General features: G+C 38.9%; 1 protein-coding gene across 4 annotated transcripts in view; it reads right to left on the bottom strand.

Moving 5' to 3' along the window:
- The window catches only part of ANKMY1 (ankyrin repeat and MYND domain containing 1), a 121,226-nt gene that overhangs the window by 79,958 nt on the left and 20,114 nt on the right, over nt 1–21,154 (bottom strand). For all 4 annotated transcript variants that reach the window (XM_051991852.1, XM_051991851.1, XM_051991850.1 and 1 more), the window contains exons 5-8: nt 11,253–11,725; nt 9,394–9,610; nt 5,190–5,354; nt 2,349–2,821 (exon numbers count right to left, since the gene is read on the bottom strand). In XM_051991852.1, coding sequence (XP_051847812.1) covers nt 2,349–2,821; nt 5,190–5,354; nt 9,394–9,610; nt 11,253–11,725 — 1,328 coding nt within the window. The remainder of the gene's footprint in view (nt 1–2,348; nt 2,822–5,189; nt 5,355–9,393; nt 9,611–11,252; nt 11,726–21,154) is intronic.

Genomic DNA, 21,154 nt, shown 5'->3' with positions numbered 1-21,154 from the left:
CGTTCCACAATCTCGTCCCTGCTTCTCATTGTGAACAGAACAAAGAACAATAGGATACATGACAAGACATTTGGAGAGGTGCGGAACTGCCTGAATGAATGGATCCAGAAGGGAACCATTAATTAGTTAATATGAACCAGTTTGGAGAGGCGGTATTGTAGATTATAATTAACTATGATAGAATTGACAGTGAGAAGGGCATTAAGATTTGGAACACTATTTATAAAAAGGTACATACAAAGTGGACAGACAGTAACTTTAGAGGAGAAAGTTCCAGCATTTAAAGGGACCAGAAAAGGCTTCCTGAGAAAGATAGGATGTAGAGTGGAAGGAAATATAGAAAGAAATAGGTTTTCGTGAAGTTAGGCAAAGTGAATCAGTTAGGCAGAATCAAAAACAACACACAACCAGGTAAATGATAACAAGAAATCCCAGAAAGAAAATAATAAAAGACATTTCAAAGTTGGCCCATCAACAATTAAGAAGATTTTATTAGGACTTTGTTAATGTATGATCTACTTAACTAGTGGTAAATAATGATGATGGCAACTAGGTAGCACAGTGAATAGAGTACTGGGCCAAGTTCCTGAGTTCAAATCTGACCTCAGATCCTTACTAGTTCTGTGACCCTCGGTTTCCTCATTTTTCCCCTGAGGCAATTGGGGTTAAGTGACTTGCCCAGGGTCACATAGCTAGAAAGTTATTAAGTGTCTGAAGCCAGATTTAAACTCAGGTCCTCCTGACTTCAGGGCCTATGTTCTATTCACTGTGCCTTCTAACTGCCTCTAGTTTCCTCATCTTTAAAATGAACTGAAGAAAGAAATGGAGAACCACTTTAGGGAGTTTTACCACAAAAGCAAAAATGGGGTCACAAGAGTTGGACACAAGTAACAATGGCAAAATGATGATAATAACTATGGTTTTAATGGACAATCATTTCCTTGAGTTCTTTTTTATGGACATAAATATGTGTGTTTTTTTTTAAATTAAGAAAAAAGTGAGCATACACAATTCTCTCACATGTCTTGAATTTATAGTAGCAAATGTCACCATTATAGCTGCAAAGACTTCTAATGCCCTAAGCCTTTGAAAAGCTGTACACAATCCTTCATCTCTGATGATTAAAGGGATCCACAGGACTTGGCGATGGAAAGGGTCTAACAAAGAAGTGCCTATTTGGAGTCCTTACCTCCAAATTATTAGGAAATATTTTAAATGCTTACCAGAGGGGAAAACACTTTGCTTTATAAAATAAGGAATAAGCTGTATTTCCACTTGGGCAAAGGATTTAATGTTTAAAAGGTTAAAAGCAGAGGGGAAAATCAGCAACTAGCATGCAGTCACAGAGTGACTTGTTGATACAAATCTAATATAGATCAAACTCTCTGTCCCTGGGTCAGTCCAGATGTTTTCTCATCTTTCCCATATCCACCGTAAAAAGATACCCAATCTTACTTCTCCCAATAGCGAGTCATCCAGGTGTTTGTAATTCACTATGGTCTTACTGTAACATTATTCTTGGGAACTCAGCCAAAGGACTGGTAAGTGGCCATGGCAATAAATCACATTTCTACTGAGTTTCCAAGTTTACAAAGCAACCCTCTCCAAAGCACTCTGGGAGGTAACTTATAGGAGGATTACTAGCCCTGTTTGGCAAGGGAGAAGACCAAGATGCAAAGAATTTGTGTGATTGCCCCAAGGGGATCCAGCTTCCAAAGAACCCAAACTGGGATTCAAACCCAATGCTTCTATTTTAGAGGTATTAAGAAATCACAGAGGGGCAGCTAGATGGCACCGTGGATAAAGCACCAGCCCTGAAGTCAGGATGATCTGAGTTCAAATCTGGTTTCAGACACTTAGCTGTGTGACTCTGGGCAAATCACTTAACCCCAATTGCCTCAGCCAAAAAAAGAAAAAAAAAAGAAAAAAGAAATCATAGAATCCAATTTAAAGGTGTGCATGACCTCAGGGGTCATTCAGTCCAAATTCCTAATTTCCAGGAAGGAAATGAAAGCTAGAAAGGTTAAGTATTTGCCCAGGTTCACACAACTTACCAAAGATTCTGGGGCAGAATTTGAATCCAAGATTTGCTGACTCCAAGGCTAGCACTCAATTCCCTATTTTTATATTACTCACTTCACGTTCCTGGTTACAGAAACCCAGCTTGGGACCCAAAGCAAATCCAATGAGGCAAAAACCCACACCAAAGTGACATAATTAATTTCACTTGTGTTCACAAACATCTCCAAGTTTCTGAAAACATTGAGAGGTAGAATTTGAATATGGTCCTATAGGATTCACTGAAAAGCGTTGTCTTTCCTTCACAAATTCTACCACCTACAACTTACTCCATGATAGACAGTGCCAGTTTCCTAATGGTTCCCGGATCTGAGCGATCCTTGTCTAAAGAAGATTTTGCCATGGGGTAATTATTAGCTGTCTTCTCCAAAATTTCCTGTGAGAGTTCAATAGGAAAGTTGCAAACACAAAGGTTCGAATCAAAATTTGTCGAAGAACTCAGTTGGGTGGATTTTTCAAAATTTAACCACCAGTCCTCTAGTATCTTGTTGGGTACTATGGGACATATTTTTCCAAGTGAAGTTATCTCCAATGCATCCTTTTTAGGAATGATTTCCTTCAACTCAGACTGATCTTGAGGGATCTGAGAAGAGATTTCTTCTGTACTATTGGTCGCATCCTCTGAAGATTTCTTTACTTCTATTACAGGAAGGTATTGAAAAGTTATTTCTGGATTTATGGAAAATGACTTGGTTTCAGACGGCCGAGTATGCGAGAAAGTCATTCCTTTTGAAGCTTGTCCCTATTTAAAGTTCACAAAGAAACATCGAATATAAGATAAGAAAAAAGGTAGAAATTAATGAACAATTCTCTTAAGATCATAAAAGGCCTTTCAAAGCATCAAACGAAGTCTGATTTAGCAATACCAGTTTGGGCAGTTTTATATCTATATCTTATTAGCAGTTAAACCCAAAGTAAACCCAATTTTAAGAGAATTTCAACTGAGTGGATGCCCATCAATTGAAGAATGGATGAATAAATTGTGGAATATTATTGTTATGTAAGAAATGACCAATAAAATGATTTCAGAAAAGCCTGGAGAGACTTACACGAACTGATGCTGAGTGAAGTGAGCAGGACCAGGAGGATCATTATTTACTTCAACAACAATGTTATATGATGATCAATTCTGATGGACGTGGTTCAGCAATGAGATGAACCAAATCAGTTCCAATAGAGCAGTAATGAACTGCAGTAACACCCAGGGAATGAGCTCTAGGAGATGACTATGAACCACTACATAGACTTCCCAATCCCTCTATTTTTGTCCACCTGGGATTTCCTTCCCAGGCTAAAAGTACACTATTTCAAAGTCCAACTCTTTTTGTACAGCAAAATAACTGTTTGAACATGTATACTTATATTGTATTTAACTTATAATTTAACATATTTAACATGTATTCGTCAACCTGCCATCTGGGGGAGGGGATGGGGGAAGGGAAAAATTGGAACAAAAGGTTTGGCAATTGTCAATGCTGTAAAATTACTCATGCATATAACTTGTAAATAAAAAGCTATAATAAAAAAAGAGATAGAGAAAATTTCAAGAACTGAAAACCTTAATAGAGGATTTCCTCTTCCTTTTTGTTGCAATGCAATGAAACCATCCTAAGTAGATGAGGGCCTGTCATCTCTACTACCAAGTTGAGTTTTCTCCAATGTGAGGTATCCATGTCATCCCCAAGCTCAATGAGTTCCATTGACTCCCCATTATCTCCAGAATCAATTACAAAAAGTCCTTTCCTCAACATTTAAAGCCCTTTGCAGCCGCCTGGCCTCTTTCTACTATTTCTGCTTCTCACTTTCTCGATTCTATACATCCTGAAAGCCCACGATTCTGGATCATTTGCTTCTTTTCTACATACTTGAGACTAAATTTCCCATCTCGGTGCCTTCATTTCCACCATGGCTGAAATACACTGGTCCTTCCCCACCTCATCTGGCTTCCTTCAAGATTCAGTTCAAATTCCCACCATGCTCAGGAGGCCTTTCCTTTCCTTCCACTTTCAGTGCCTTGCCCTCTGACATTACTTAATCTATAGGTAGCTTGTATGGATCCAATTATTTCCATGGTTTTCCCCCTCCAATGTCGTAAAATCTCCCTTTATGATCTTAAGAGAGAAGCAGACAAATAGACAGACAGAAATAGAGAGAGGAGTTGCCATCACATTCCTCCTATTCGACCTAGAAATTGCCCTCCTCCTACCATTACCCTGAGCTATCCAACTATCAACTACCAACACAATACTTGCCCTCGCCTACTCCCTTATCATCCTGCTCATGGGGGGCCTAGCACACGAATGATTCCAAAAAGTCCTTGAATGAACTGAATAGGTTTTTAATCTAATTAAGATAATTGATTTCAACTCAACAAATCATGGCGGGCGAGATATGGAGAGATAGAGACAGAGAAAGAGAGGGAGGGGAAGAAAAGACAGACAGACAGACAGAAAGAGACAAGACATGTTCATTGAATGGCAATGACTTTGCTATTAAATTCTAGGAAACTAAGATTAACAGCAATAATAATAGCTAACATTATATAGGGCTTTAAGGTCTGTAAAGTAGTTTCCAAATACCATCTCACTTTATCCTCAAAAGAACCCTGGGAGATTGGCATTAATATTGTCCCATTTTGCAGATAAGGGAGCTCGGGTTCAGAAAGGTTGCCCAAGAGCACAGAACTAAGCGTTTGAGGATTTCAAACTTGAGTCTTCCTGACCCATGGACATTCCTGGGAATCTCCTGCTAAAGGTTTACAATCTAAAAGTTAGCAAATCAAAGCGGAAAAGTTTTTCTAAAGCCTTTTTTCTGACTACTTGTAAGGACCAGATGAGAGGAGTTTCTGGCCAGAGTCGATGAAGGAAGATACAAGATGGCCTTAGAGTCAAACATTAAGCAGCAATGGTTGCAGGAGCGAGTATGGTACCATTGATGGAGATGGTTCTAGAGCTAGAGAATCTGAGTTCAAAACCTGCTTCTGACGCTTGCTCCCAGTGTAAGCTTCGACCAATCCTTTCACCTCTTTAAGCCTCAGTTTTCTCATCTGTAAAATGAGTGACCTCTAAGATGCTCTAGACCCAAGACCCTAAAAGTTCATGGGGATTCACCTTGGGCTTCTCCAAGTTCCTCTCCGCGATGTTGACCTTAAACATCTCCTTTGGATAATAGAGAATGAGGCTCATGCAGAGGGGCGTTATCCCCTCATCCGTGCACACGTTCACGTTGGCTCCGTTGTCAAGAAGGAGGTTGATGATAGCATTGTGGCAGTGAATCTGGGGGAGAGAGAGCCAAGTTCAGAAGAACGTCGGGGCAACGGACAAAGTCCGAAAAATAATCAGAGACAGGAGACCACCCCTTACGTCCACAGCTGGAGTGACTGCTCCAACATGATGGGAAAATACAAGAACAAAAATAATAATAATAATAGCCAATATTTATATAGCACTTGCTATGTGTCAGACACATGCTTTAAAGTGTTATCTCATTTTATCCTTACAACGACCTGGGAACGAGGTGCTATTTTTATCCCATTTTACAGATGAGGAAACTGAGGTAGGTAGAGTGTAACTCCTTTGAAAAGAAAACTAACTGGAGGGATAACTGAGCTATTCTTTGTCATTCTACCAACAAAGCAGTTATTAAGCACTTTTTACGTGTTCATTGACAAACATTTATTAAGCACTTACACTGTGTGTCACGCACTATTAAGTTCTGGGGATACAAAAAAAGGCAAATCAGCCCCTGCCCTCAAGGAGCTTACAAACTAATGAGGGAGGCAATTTGTAAACAATAATACAGACTAGAAATGTACAGTGTATCTAGAAGGCAGTTTGAAAGGGGGACATATTAGCAGCTGGAGGTCCCAGGAAAGGCCTAAATAGTGAAATTTGAGGTGAGGCTAAAAGGTAGCTAGGGCAGCGAAAAGGGTGAGCACTGCAGGTGTGAAGTACAGTGAAAAGAGGCCAGGTAAGCTGGAGAAGATCACCCAACAAGATGGCTTAATTAGAACAGAGCACATGTGCCGAGGACAAGAAATAAGCCTGGAAAAGTAGGGGAAAAGGAGGCAGCATATAGTGGAGGCCTTTAAGTGGGAGGGGATGGATCTCAGATTTATCTTAAGAGGCAATGGGGAACCAAGAAGGATTTTTGAGCAGGAATGACAAAGTCTGAGGAATGAATATTAAATCCTACTTCATTAAAAACAACCTTTCCTGTGAAATCGGCCTTGTCCAGCCCCAAATTAGATGCCATAAGAGAGACAATTAGACCAAAAAATGGGTTATTTCTCACACATGATACTCCATTTCCTGACTTTGGGCCTTTGCCCAGGCTGTACCTCATGCCAAGAGTGCTCTTCCTCTTCATCTCCACTCACCCTGAGTTCTGAACTCCATTGGAGGTCCAAGTCAAAAGCCACTTCTTACACGAAGCCTTCCTTGATCCTCCAACTGCCAGTGATTTGACACCCCTCCCCGTTGTTTTGTATTTATTTTGTACTTTCTTCTTATTTATCTCTTGTTCCCTGTTGGAGAATATAAGCTCCAAAAGGGCAGAAGTGATCATAACTTTTTCTCACAACTTCTCAAAACTTGCATGGAAAATAGGTTTATTACAAGAAAAATGAACATATATGTGTTCATATAAAACTATATCATCACAGTCTAAGGAACAAAGACCATTAAAGTTTAAAAAATACAGCTTAATGTGTACTGTTCCCAGAAAAGTACTTCCTCACCCACCAAAACATGCGATTTCAGTTGTGTCTTACTCTCTGGGGCCCCATTTGGGGTTTTCTTGACAGAGATGCTGGAGGGGTTGGCCATTTCCTTCTCTAGCTCATTTTCTGGATAAGAAACCTGAGGCACAATGAAGTGACATGCCCAGGGTCACATTGTAAGTGTCTGAGGCTGGATTTGAGCTCATGATGAACTCTTCCTGACTATAGGCCCACTGCTCTAACCACTGCCCTATCCAGCTGCCCCAAAGATATGTAACATCTTCTATTAAAGTGCCCAGAAATTTCAGTTCTAGGTTTCTATTTAGGAATGTTGTGGATAAAGTTGTCCTAAGATAAAACTATATGATCACAGTGTGAGGGGCAAAGACCATTAAAGTTTAAACTGCATTTGACCATGGCATGGGCAGAAGTCCAACATGCTGTTAGTTACCTCCTCCGAGAGCAGATAAATGGGGGATTTCTAGCAGAAGTTCCCCAGCCCACAGCCTCCAGCCACGAGCCCAGGGCCAGCCATATGGGAGCATCCTATTGGATATCCTATGCTCCCGGAGGAATCTGGGATCTCCATCTCCATCCAGCCCACTGAAAAAGGACTTTCTGGAGCCATTTTTCTCCAGGGGCAATTCTCAGAAACCATTTTCATGGTGGAGCAACATAACCTATAACAAATTATCCTCACTGTAGAACTGAAAATTCCCATTGCTAATCCTAGGATGTAAGAGACGAGAAGAGAGCCAAGGACTTGGCAAGGACTTGAGCCAGTATTAGTATCCAGTTTAAAACTAGTATAATTCATGATCAGAAATTAAATTGATAGGTGTGCCATTAATAAACAGCAAAGATTATGCAAAGCCAGGGTCTACTGGAAGAGCTTTAGACTTCTGTCAGAATTGGGCCTCCTTCACTGGGGGATGCTAAGCAGACGGGTTCAACTCCTTTTGGTTACCTTACCTGATAAATTAGGGACATTTGAATTAGGTGATTTCCAGGGTCCTTTCTAGTTATAAAAGAATATCAGATCATCATTTTGGTAAAGCTCTTTGAACCTAAAGCACAATGTGAAGGCTAACCATTGCTACTCTATAATATTATTATACCAATTTACTTGAATTCATTTAATGAAACTTGGATGTAACTAGGTGACACAGTGGATGGATCACTGGGCCTAGATTCAGGAACTCTCATTTTTCTGAGTTCAAATCCAGCTTCAGACACTTCCTGGCTGTATGATTCTTGGCAAGTCCCCCTGTCTGCCTCAGCTTCCCCATCTGTAAAATGAACCGGAGAAGGAAATGATAAACCTCTCCAGTATCTCTACCAAGAAAATTGTGTGTTTAACACAATTGAACAACAACCTAATGAGTACCCTGACCTGGGGTCTTTCCCTTCTCCAATCATTGCCAAAATGATCTTCCTAAAGCCCAGGTCAGACCATGATCTGCTTCTCAAACTCTAGCAGCTCCTTATTACCTTATTATCTCAGAGGTTTTTAACCTAGGGTCTGTCAATTTAAAAAAAAAAACATATATTCTGGTAACTATAGTTCCATATAATTGATTTCCTTTGCAATCTCAGCTAGTTTATGTATTTGAAAAGATAGTTCTGAGAAGGAATATATACTGGCTTCCCCAGAGTCCAAGGCACAAAAAAGGCTGAGCCCTCCTGCTCTAGGCTCCGATACAAACTTCTGTTTAGCATTTCAAGCCTTTTGTACCCTGGCTCCATCTTACCTTTCAAACCTTATTCCCCATTCCTCCCCTTCCTGCCCTCTGCTTTCCAATTAACTCTGCCTTCCCATCACCCTTCCTAAATGATATTCTATTCCCATGCCTTTTGCCTGACTGACTCCCCCACCTCTCATCTCCCATGTCGGGAATGTGGTCCCTGTTGGTTGGTGGAGTTGGAGTTTTGGGGATCGTTTTTTTGGACCAGACTTAAGATTTTATTTGTCTAAAGCAGAAGTGTCAAATACAGGGCGCTCTGGATGCAGCCTGAATCAGATATACATATGACTTTCTTCATTGCAGCTTTGATATATTATAAGTCAGCATAAGAAAATAAATGAGAATTTTGGGGAAGTTTTGAGGGAGTCACAGAACACGTGAAGATGACATAGAAAAGGTTTAGAAATTCAGAAATGCATAAAATATATGGATAGTGTTATATAATATCAATATATTTTATCTTTTAATACCATAATTATTCAAACTTCTTCTCCAATACAAAGGGAGGACCAAAAATTTTTGGATAAATTTTCTAGATCAAGGGGACAAGACACCTCCAATCAATGTAATGTGGAAAGGATAATTATAAGAGCCAGACAGTTAATAAATAGAAATCAAATAAAACATAGCTAATATAACTTTTGAAAACCAAGTCAATATTTGGCTTCGGTGGCCCTTATTACTATCAAATCTAACACCATTGGTTTAAGGAACTCCTAGTGAGAAAATTCTATCTCTGGACCTAGATGGATACTTGTTCCACAAATTAAAGAGTTTTGTGAAGAGTCACTGGTTTTTGTTTGGGGGGTTTTGGGTTCATGATCTAAAATTTTCCACTTAGGCTCTTACAGTCGCTCCGGCCAGTGCAGTGAATCCCTTTCCATCCCCTACATCGGCTATGGCCAGGTCGTCCCGAAGAATCTCATAGACACGGGAATAATGTCCCTTCTCGGCCTTCACGATCAGTTCTTTGGCAAACTTTTCTTTGGGACCCTGGCGGCCAAAGTTACTTCGATTTCTGTTTATGATATCATTAACACTCTGAATGAATGGAATCTGACTGTGCCTGATTGAAGGGAGAAGAAAAAAATTAGTCTCCTCTAATTTCATTTTGATACTTTTTAATTTAATTTCAGCTACTCAGACCTCTGCATTTTTATTTCTTACCAAACCTGTGAATTCACTGAGACAACTGCCAGTAAGCAAATTCCCCCTCCTGTCAGTGCAGATCAACATCCGCTCTGCAACATACAGAGGCTAAGAGAGAGGCCTGGGGTCCAGAGAGAAGATTCCCTCGCTCAGGGCCATACGGGCAGGAAGCACAAGAGCCCTGGAACCAGCTCTTCGGGACTCCAAGGTGACGTCTCTAGGTACCAGGCCATACTGTCTCTGTTATCCCAATATTTATTTATTGTTGGGCGCAGAGGGGGGTGAGGAGGAGGCTCAATTCCATTGAGTTGGTCATCCAGCACAAATCCTCCAGATTACAGATGAGGAAACCGAGTGTCAGAGAGGCTAAGTGACACAGCAGAGAGAGGGCTAGATCTGCAATCAGGAAGACCCGTAGGGTGTCATACGCTTACCTAGAGATGCTCTTAAAAGCATTTCTTCTCTTTTGCACCTCTCAACCCTCCCAAGCCTTGTATATACTGTTAGTCTCAACTAACGTGTTGGTTGGTTGTGATAATCATCTTCTCTCTCCTTCTTGCCCTCTTGTTCTCCTCTCACTATTTGGGATGGCTCATTGGGTAGGGAAGGGGAAGGAAATATTTGAAAATCAAAGGGATATATAAAAAAAAAATGAAACGAAAGTTAAAAGACTGACAGACTGCAAAAACTCATCATGTGGATGGATAAAGGGATTATGGACCTAGAATGAGAAGAAAGCTCAGAAGTTACTTGTCCAACTCCTATTTATTGCAGATGAGGAAAATAAAATGACTTACCTCATTCTCCAGAAATAAGTGACATGGCTTGAACTGAGGTGCTCTTTCTTTTGTTCCCTATTATCTCCTTTTAGAATTCTTAGAGAAGAAACTGAACAGAAGGAGCTCCAATGGCCCTCTAAAACTAATCCTTTAAATGGAAATTGGATGGATTCCCATCAGCTGGGGAATAGCTGAATAAGTCATGGTCTATGAATGTTATGGATTATTATTGTTCTATAAGAAACGATCCACAGGAGGATTTCAGAGAGGCCTGGGGAGATTTACAGGAACTGATGCTGAGTGAAGTGAGCGGAACCAGGAGAATATTGTACATAGTAACAAGATTATGTGATGATCAACTGTGACAGACTTGGCTTTTCTCAGCAATGCCGTAATCCAAGACAATTCTAATAGACTTGGGATGGAAAATGCCATCCGTGTCCAGAGAGAGAACCATGGAGACTGAATGCAGACCAAAGCATACTATTTTCACCTTTTGTTTGGTTTTGTTTCTTTCTTTCCCAACATGACTACTATGGAAATATTTTTTTTAAATGATTTGTGCATGTATAACCTATATCAAATTGCTTGCTGTCTTGGGAAGAAAGTGGTAAGGGAAGGAGGAAGAAAAAAACTGGAACTCAAAATCTTAAAAAAGTAAACGTTGAAAACTATCATTACATATATTTTGAAAAATAAAATACTATTTTAAAAATTTTAAAACTAACTCTTTACAGAATAATAACTGGCCAAGGAAGAAGGAGAGACATAGCTAGTTACCTGAATCTGAAAGCATGCTTTTGTATTTTCAGCAGCAAAGGAGTCTGGTTTAGCACAAACCAAGGTTCATCCTCATCATCAAACATTGGAAACTTGGGCACAAAAAAATGGAAATCAAAGTCTTTTTTGCAGGAATTCGTCATGGGAAGATGCTCATTATCGGTGGAGTAAATGTACATTTCTGGTGGTAGAGTTAGATCGTCATTTAAAAGAAGCTGCTTATAGTCATACAAAAAGGGATCCTCCTCTTCATTCACCTCCCACTTTGCCAAATCCTTTTCAGAAAGACACAATTTTGTAGAATCAAAAGAAAGGAAGGTGATGAACTCTGGATAACTAAAAATGGTAAAAGCCCCAGGGAATTCGCTGCACAATTTAATGATATGTTCTCGGAACCACCATCCAACGTCTTGACGGCCTTCTCTATACGACTCTATTCCTGGTCCAAATCTTTCATCTGCTTTGTATAATCCCTTTAGGAAAAGTATAAAATGGGATAAGAGAAAAGCACATTAGGGAAATCAGTGTACTCAAACAATGTACATCTGGTTTCTTTATTTTATTTTATTTTAGGTAAGGCATTCGGGATTAAGTTACTTGCCCAGTCTGAGGCTGGATTTGAATTCATGTCCTTCTGACTTCAGAACCAGTACTCTATTTAGAGTATCACTTAGCTCCCTCTGGCTTCTTTAATAAAAAGAGCAAAACAACAAGCAACAGCCACTTTATTTATCCCTCTTAGCACAGAAGATGATCTACACAGAGAATAGTTTTATGAGGATGCTTCAGTCTGGAAGAGCAACTCTGTCTCAGTTTTGTCTTCCTCTTTATTCCATAACTGTGTTTGTAACATATTCTGAAAATACTTCCCTGCAAGATTTAAGCGCCCAGAATCTGCTGTCCTGGCTGACCTGCCTCCCAAGGAGGCTTGGACTCTAGCTCCAAAGGGTTACAGTTCCCAAGTTGTGAGGGGCCCCAGTCCAGTTCTTTCATGGCACTTGACAAGGAAGGACTGCCCTAGGTATGATATAGCCTCCTTCTTTGGCCTGTAAGAACTCCTTGTCCCATTTTATCAGTCACTAGGTCTGGACCCTTAGGCAATCTTTCTATCTGTAAAATTTATAATGTAAAATTATCTGTAAAATATTTTGCCTGTACTTGATAAATACATTTCAAGAGTGGGAAGGACAGGAGTTAAACAAAAGCCTAAAAGTGATCGCTGATTCAAGTTCCACACTTTGCATGTTACTACCACATGCATCAATGGGACCACTAGTCATAGGATGCCTTTTTTACTGAAAAAACATATGAGGAATTATGTGGTTTCTCATAAAATCACTAACTAAGATAGACTGAACCTACTCTTTAGATATTTATGTATGAAGTAAATTTGGTTTGGAAAATTAAATTCTTTGTATAAATATGATAAAGAACTTCAAATAGTTTAAGTATTGTGACTAGCTAAACTTGAGCAAATATTTGCAATAAGTCAACCATATAGGTTTGAGTGAGCAACAGACTGGGATGTAACAAACATTGTAACACTTTTTAACACTTTAACCGTGGCTGAAAGAGGAAACTGAGGACTTCTGAGAATAATAAAACTCAGCACCAAGGGTTTAATCGTTAGGCTCTGGGAAGAACAAAGACTTTCCAAGAGAAAACATTTAAGAGAGAACTGCTTAGAGAAGAGCCTGACTAATTGTTTAATGGCCTGGAGATATTCCAGAAGTCTACAAACTGGCTAATCTCTATTTGTTGATTGAAAAAAAGCCTGAGTTAAAACCAAGACTCCTTAGTTATTTTAGAAATCTTTAACCCCTCTGACTTGATTATTAGCCTTTGAAGCAGAATTGTAGAGGGTCACAGTCAGTGGGGAAACTCTGGGTGAGGGATAAGACCCTTCAGCCCAGAGGGAACCTGCTGACAATGTCTGGTTCAGCTCCCCATCTCTCCTAATGACTCTCGGCCTTCCTGAGAAGTCAGGGGGTGTGACAACCTGTGTTGTAATTGAAGCAGAGTGAAACCAGGTGGCAAAGAGACATCTACACACAATAGCAAGTTGTTTATATGGTCCCGCATGCACAGTATGTACTGGGGCAGTGTTTTGGTTACTTAAGGATATGAGGGTATAAAAGGGGGAAAGAACTTGTAATAAAGGGACTCCATTTTTCTACCATCCTCAGGAATTCCCTTCATCACTTCTCACTAAGATAGTATGTTTTAATCACCCTGGTGTGGGGACTCTAGAAAACATAGTACGTTTTGTCACCCAAGTGAGGGCTCTAGAATGCAGGATATTTTAATCACCCCAGTGGAGGCTCTAAAAAGTACAGTATGTTTTGTCACCCCAACTTGGGGGCTCTAGAAAATAGAACACAACACAGAACTCTTTTTTCTTGAAACAGGTATTACTTAACCAAGACCCTAGTACCACAAAAGCCCATCTGTATTCCAAAGACAAATAAAGGAATAAATGTTGAGTTTGCCGGTGATTTTAGGAGGATTAACAGGAGATGGGTGGGCCAACAGTTTCTGTAATTTTTTTTTCTTGACCATTTAAGTCATCTCTTAGCCTCTGTAAAATCAGCCTCCTCTCTCTGAGAACCCATTGAGCAGACTACCTGCTTCTCGTGAGATTGTAATAAAGCTTCCAATCTTCACTTTCAGAGATCTCTGAGTGGTCATTTTAAGTTAGGGGTTGCCAGGCAACCACCCCCACAAACTGCTTCCACATTTCAGGTTCTCCAGACCTGTCCTTGACAGTGTATAAGAACTGGGGTTATGGATTCTACCAGCAGAAGAGCATAAATCCAGAACTGAGAGGAACATCAGAGGCCATTTAGTCCAGTGCTTGCACTTTACAGATGAGGAAACTGAGGCACATAGAGGAGAAATGATTTGTCCAAAAAGTCACAAAGAAAATGACAAAACCAGCATTTGAATCAGGTCCTCAGTATCAAATCCAGTGTTCTTTCTCCTGCATCTTCCTCTCTTTCTCCCTCTCCCCTCAGGCTCTAGGCTAGACAATGAAGGTGGGGATAGGAATTTGGCAACCAGGAATCCAAATATTTATCCAAAGGAACCTGATTATGCATAAGAGACAGGCTTACCTAGCTTATTAAAACTGTAGTTTGTGACCCCATGTGGGGACTTGTAATTGAATGTGGGGGTCATGAAATTAAGATTTATCACCAGCAAATATTTGATTTGTATATTTATTTTATATTCCTATATACCCAAGATCACACAAAAAATTTCTCGGGCAAAAAGAGGTCTTGAGTGGAAAAAATTTAAGCAGCTTTGTTCTAGAGCATGGGGACCTCAGAGTTCATCTAGTCCAAACCCATTGTTTTCTAGATGAGGAAACCAAGGCCCACAGGAGAAAGTGACTTGATCAAGTCACTCAGGTGAAAAGCATCAGAGGTGAGATTTGAATCTAGGTACTCCAATGCCAGAACTATTCTCTCTACTGCAGTCTAAGGGAGAACAAGGAACAGAGATCTGGTCCTGGAGTTGAGTTCTGAGTTCAAATTCAGCCTCTTATACTTATTAGCTATGTGATCTAGGCAAAGGAACCTGGCATTTAAACCTTGCTTGCTTCAGTTTCTTCATCTGTAAAATGAGCTGGACAAAGAAATAACAAACCATTCCAGTGTCTGTACTAAGAAAACCCCAAATGGGGTAATCAAACATGACTAAGATGCCTGAACAACAACAAATTGTTTATTGTCTTTTTTTGTATCCCCAATGTTTACACCGGTGCCTGGAATATAGTAGGTGGCTAATAAATGCTTACTGACTGAATGATTAACTAAAATACTTAGCATAGTGCCTGGGATATAGTATATGCTTAACAGATGCTTGTTGACTGAATGTTTAACTAAAGCACGTAGTACAATTGCCTGAGCACATAGTAGGTATTTATTATTATTATTATTATTATTTAAAAAATGCTTCTCTCCTTTTCCTTTCCCTTTGACAACTATACAGTGAGAATATTTTTCATCACAGTCTTAAGTGCTTTGATTACCTTTGCTCTAAGCATCTCTTACAAGCTAGTCCATGAACCTAACTGCCAAGGATTATGTTGTTTCTTTGGGAAAACATATTCAAAGCTTACAAATAAGCTTTTTGGTTTATTTTTACAGCCTTACCCATAATCTGAGAGCCCTAAAAAAGCAGAATAATGGTTACTGTTGGGAATGAGACTATTAGTCATAATATTAATGCCGCAACTGTGAATAATCAGGCTCAGAAACCATTTGCATTAATACAGAAAGTTATAGCTGCAATTTGCAACATCACTTAGAAGTCAATGGTACTGAAATGAGGAAGATATTTTAAGTAATAATGTGGGTGAGACACTATGCCTAAGAGATCAATTACTGTACTTGATGTTACATATTAAAACAAATACTTTACCCTTATTATTGCCCTCTTTGGATGCTAAAATCTGAAGTCTTTTAATCTAATCATAAAATATATATATCATGCAAATTCAAACTTCCTTAAAAATGATCCAGATCAACCCAATCTTTTCATAAAATATACAAATTAATGACTCCACAATAAGAAAAGAGATTCCACAATCCTGGAAGACCTGAAAATTCAAATCCACCCTCCACAACTAGCTGTATGACCCTGAACAAGTCACTTAAACTGCCTTCCTCAATTTCCCAATTTGTGAAATGGGGATTTAAAAAAAGCATGTACTTCCCTAGGTTGTTGTGAGGATCAAATGAGATCCTATTTGTAAAGCACTTTGAAAATCTTAAAGCATTATACAAAAAGCTAGCTATTATTATAGTACATATTGATATATTACAATGTTAATTGTTATTATTATTTACAGAAGTGTCCCGATGATGAGAGACATAGCATATATAGTCAGCCTTGTTTGATATGCTGGTCACTTCTCCTCAAACTTTTTTTCTTTTTCTTTTTAATTCTTTATTATAAGGGATGTCATTCTATAGGGAGCAGAATAGAGGACATTAGGAAATGAGGTAATATAATAATAAAACACAGAAAGAAAACAGATTAAGTGTGAAAATTCAAAATAGGATCCTAGCAATCTGAAGACATATATATGAAATCCTCTTTCTCTAGTAATACTAAAAAAAATCCTCTTTGGAACAGAAAATTATCATCTGTAGGCATTTCACATCTCAAGAGACACTGAAATCACAACTCAATCATATTATCTGATAATTGACTCCAAATGTATCTGCTCTCTGTACAAAGAAAATTGCCTACTATCTGGTAGAAAAGTCATGATGTTCCTACTTCTCTAGGCTTGTCACTTGTCAATTTGTTAATAACCTCTTCACTTTATTCCAGACCCCAAATTTTCAAGCAATTCACAAAATCTGATTGCTTTCAATTACAGTTACATAAGTCCTGCATTAGTAATAGTCTTAAGATAGAAGTTAATCACATTACTCTCCAGCTCCAAAAATATCAGTGGTTCCCTATTATCTCTAGGATAAAATACAGTGTTCTTAGGATTTAGAGGTAGGGACCTTTGAACCAAATCCAAATCCCAGTTCTACAGATGAGGAAGCTTGGGTCCAGAGGAGTAACATAAAATCATAAGATTATAGATTAAAGATGGATGGAAATGGGATCTTAGAAGCCATCAAATCCAACTTGAGGTAAAGTAATTTGCTACGGGTCCATCAGCTATTTACCTTAGACCCCAATCTGGCTCCAATCCAACAATATTCATTTTATTATTCTTCACATTCTCTACTTTCCAGGCAAGCTAGACTTAACATCTGCCAGTCTGAGTATTTGTGAAGACCATCCTCTATACCTATGTTTAAAAAAGGGAAAAAAAGGCTGGCTTGGCCATATTTCCAGCAGACATGGGCAAAGAATTAAGGACAAAGAAAATAGGTTTGAACAGACATTTCCCAGTGTCCTCCTTTTCAGCCTCCCTAGGATAGTTTTTATCTTGAGCTAGAGACTGAAGAGACTTGGAGAAGTAAAAAAAAATGAAAATATAAAAAAAAAAGATGGGACCAAGGAGAGGCAAGACTTTGCAAACTCAGAAGAGTGAGTTCATAGCAAGAGCTGCAGCTTCCTCTTGATCAAGCTTAGAATCCTTGCCAAGTGGCAAAGACACCAGATATTAGGCTTGGGAGAGCTGTGACCCTGCTAGGGATGGCTACCCCTGAGATCATGTGATGGTGATGGTGAGAATATGTTTCCCAGGACAGAGGACATTTCCCATCCCTTCTCTGACCAAATATTTTCTCTATCTTCTCCCATCCAAGATTGCTTATCACAGCTTCTTCTCCCTCTTCCCTCTTTCTGTATAAAACCTAAGCATATGGATTTAGAGTTATTACCACTTTTTAAAAAAATACTTGAGGTTTTTGATGGACTCTGGGGAACAGCGCGTAAAAAGTGCATTTATTTTGTTCATTTCCATTATATTTGTCTGAATACATGTGGGAGATTGGTTAGAGAGTAAGTAAACCAAGAAGGGAAAAAAGAAATTGAAAGTATGGAGTATATTTCTACAAAATCCAAATTAGCCCTGGAAAAATAATATTCTTGACTGGAATATTTCAGGAGCATGAAAAGAGATGACAGCTTGATTTGAGAAATGAAAGGGACAATCCTCAGGACTGAGTACTATTGACACAAAGAGCCATGAAAGTGGATGAGTGAGTAAAACAGTAGTCGTTTTCTTTCCTTTTCCCTGAAAGCCCATGCTGTGCTTAAAAGGTAAGGTCAGGCTTCTAATGGAGTGAGAGAAGAATCCCACCCACAAGAAGGAAAAGAAAGTAAATAAACATAGCATGATTTAGAGATGATTGACAGCCCTCTCTGCTTTGTATACCCGTGCTGTCTGGAGTCTATACCCATTCCTTGTATCTGCAGATCAAGAAATCAGAACCCACAGCTAGTTCAGAACTAAAGAAGGAGACATAGCTCACATGATATAGCATATGTTGATTATCTGTCTCAACACCTAGCACAGTGTCTACATATATAAGGATTCTTATTAAACATTTGTTTGAATGAATCCTGTATTTTGAGAGCTTCTTCTCAGTTTCTAACATAACATGGCTTGGGTAGAGCCAAATCTGCCCACACAGCATCCTACTGAAAGCTGCAGGATGGAAGAACCATGGGAGACTGTAAAGCTCTACTTGTGACTGAGAAAAATTAGGTTCTGGAATCAAAGGGAAATCATATACTGTAATTGAACTTGCTAAAACTTTCAAGCTTATGTAATTAAAAGAACAACAAATAAAATGCTGTCTTAACATTCTGATAACTTAGAAAGGGGGAGAGAAATTTAAATGTTGGAAAGGGATATGGAGAGAACTGAGTGAAAAAATCTTTTTTTTTTTCAAAGAAAAACAAAACATTTTTAACAGAGAGGCAAGTCATTCTTTAACTTGACCTTACGGCCTGCATATGATTACTTTCCTTTGATCTTAGTAGGAAATTAAAGCAATTTCCAAGTCTATTTTTGTTATGCCAGTTTCCTTGAATTATTCTGCCTCAGTTTCCCTGAATTGTTCTGCCTCAGTCTCCCTGGTGGCAACTCCCCCCTTCCTGGACATCAGAACAGAAATAATTAGGACTGGAAAACCTGACCACTAGCATTCCAAGGAGTCATAAAATGCAGAAGGTTTATCTAAAGGGCATATCTCCTAGCTCAGACTTAGTGGCTCCTAGCCTCCCAACTTATCAGAATTTATGTTACTTTCATGCTCCCAACCTGTCAGAACCGAATTTATGGTCTTTTCCTGGAAGTTCCCATTCACCAGTGCTCAAACCCCACCTTGCCTTTATTCCCCTGATCGCTGGAGCCCTATAAGAGTCTCTGGAGTCCCTTGCTCCCTGCTGGATACTTTGAGACAAGAGTCCAATCCAGCCTACTGGGGTCAACATGAATCCTGTTTTGACCCCACTCCAAGCTCTCCACCTGGTGCCTCTAATAAAATAATAAAAACTCTCTAATCTTTATCTTGCCTCAGTTTCTCTGACATTTCATTTTGTCTAGTCCCATATATTAGGGACTGTTTGTTCTGGGCAGCTAGGTAGGGCCAAAGTATATAGAGCACTGGCCAAAAAGACCTGATTTCCTGAGTTCAAATCTGACCTCAGACACTTGTTGAGTGATCCTGGACAAGTCATTTTACCACATTTGCTTTAGTTTCCTCATCTCTAAAATGACATAGTGAATGAAACAGTAAACCACTCCAATATCTTTGTCAAGAAAACCCCAAATGAACTTGCAAAAGGTTGGGCACAACAACAACAACAACAACAACAACAACAACAACAACAACAACAAAAAGCTTGTTTCAAAAAGACTCCTATCCATGAATTTGATTTGTTTTCTATTTTTGTGACTATATTTCAATATAGTTGGATACAATACAGTTGGTTTCTTTTGTAATCTTATATATTTAATTTAATGTATTTAAAAATATTTTTGTGAAAGGAGTCTTTGACACAAATAAATTACATTACAATTCTACATGATTAAAATTACCCCCAAACTGCAAATAGAGGCATATAAATATAGAAAAATAAAATGAAGTCATCAAAGAGACCACTTAAAGAATTAAACCCAATTAGAAGCCTTTCACCTCACAATTCCAATTATAACAAAGATAGACATTTTCAGGCCTTTGGAAATTGTACTTATAATTTTTTGAATAAAATAGCAAGGATCCTTAATGTCACAGATTTTCTTTTACTGCCTCTAACACGGGTTGTTCGTCAGCGTTTCCACCACCTTTCCCAGAACCCACAGGCCAGCTGGCAAAGTGTGACATGGTAAGCTCCAATTCCCATTTAAACTTCTATAACTGACTGAAGGGCTAAAAACCTGGCACAACTAAGGGAAAGGTTTTCTAGATGGTGATCTTTTCCAAGGACTATGAGAGAAGCCAACCTGGAGCTTCTCAGCCCAGATTTTTCCAACAAGGAGCAGGTAGGTAGGTAGAGACTCAGACCTCGTGCACAATAAGCTAATTTTGTCTTTTCTTCAGGGATCTCAAAAATAATTCTAGTGCAATGAGGCAAGTTCAAAAACACCGAACAACAATAAGATCTCTAGCTTGCAAACAGACTTTTGGAAGATAGTGAAATGATGAAATTTTGGAAAAATACAAATTCAGTCCAAGACTAGTGAATTCAATTCAACAAGCATTTTTAAAGCACTTACTAGGTAAATGGACACTGGGAACTAATATCTGTGAAAAAAAAAGGAATGGATCCTCCTTCAAGGTGTTTATACTCTTAGGAATTTCAACCAATCAAAAAATACCTACCGAGTTTTAAGCACTGTGCTTTAAACATGAAGGTCCCTATCCTCAAGTACTTTAGGGTGAGATAACATATATGGAAATAAGAATATTTGGAAGATATTTAAAATAATTCTGAGATTATTTCAAGGTGGGGGAAGTAAATCATTAATGGCTTAGGAAAGAATATAGAAGGAAGTACTTAAGGTAAGTTTTGAAAGAATTAATAGATATAAAGAAGCAGAAGTTAAGAGAAACAACACTTTCAGGATAAAAGATAGCCAGTTCAAGGATTTGGAGGGAAATATGGAGATTTGTATATGAGGAAAAGTCTTATTGATCCAGAGTATAGAAAAGGGAGGGACGTCTAATAAGGTTGGAAAGATGGGTCAAGGTCAAGTTATAAAAGCCATAAAAGTTAAATGGAGGGGCAGCTAGGTGGTACAATAAAGAAAATCAAGAGGACCCAAGTTCAAATCTGAACTCAGATACTTACTAGCTATGTGACCCTGCACAAGTCACTTAACCCAACTGCCTCTAAAAAAAAAAAAGTCAAATGGAAAAGTTTATTATGCCTCAGTTTCCCTGCATTAATTTCCCTGAATTGTCCTGCCTCGGTTT

The sequence above is a fragment of the Antechinus flavipes genome, chromosome 4 (genome assembly GCF_016432865.1).
Source record: "Antechinus flavipes isolate AdamAnt ecotype Samford, QLD, Australia chromosome 4, AdamAnt_v2, whole genome shotgun sequence".
In the NCBI taxonomy this organism is placed as follows: Eukaryota; Metazoa; Chordata; class Mammalia; order Dasyuromorphia; family Dasyuridae; genus Antechinus; species Antechinus flavipes.
The sequence above is the reverse complement of the archived record's forward strand: the minus strand, read 5'-3'. Positions and strand labels throughout refer to the sequence as shown.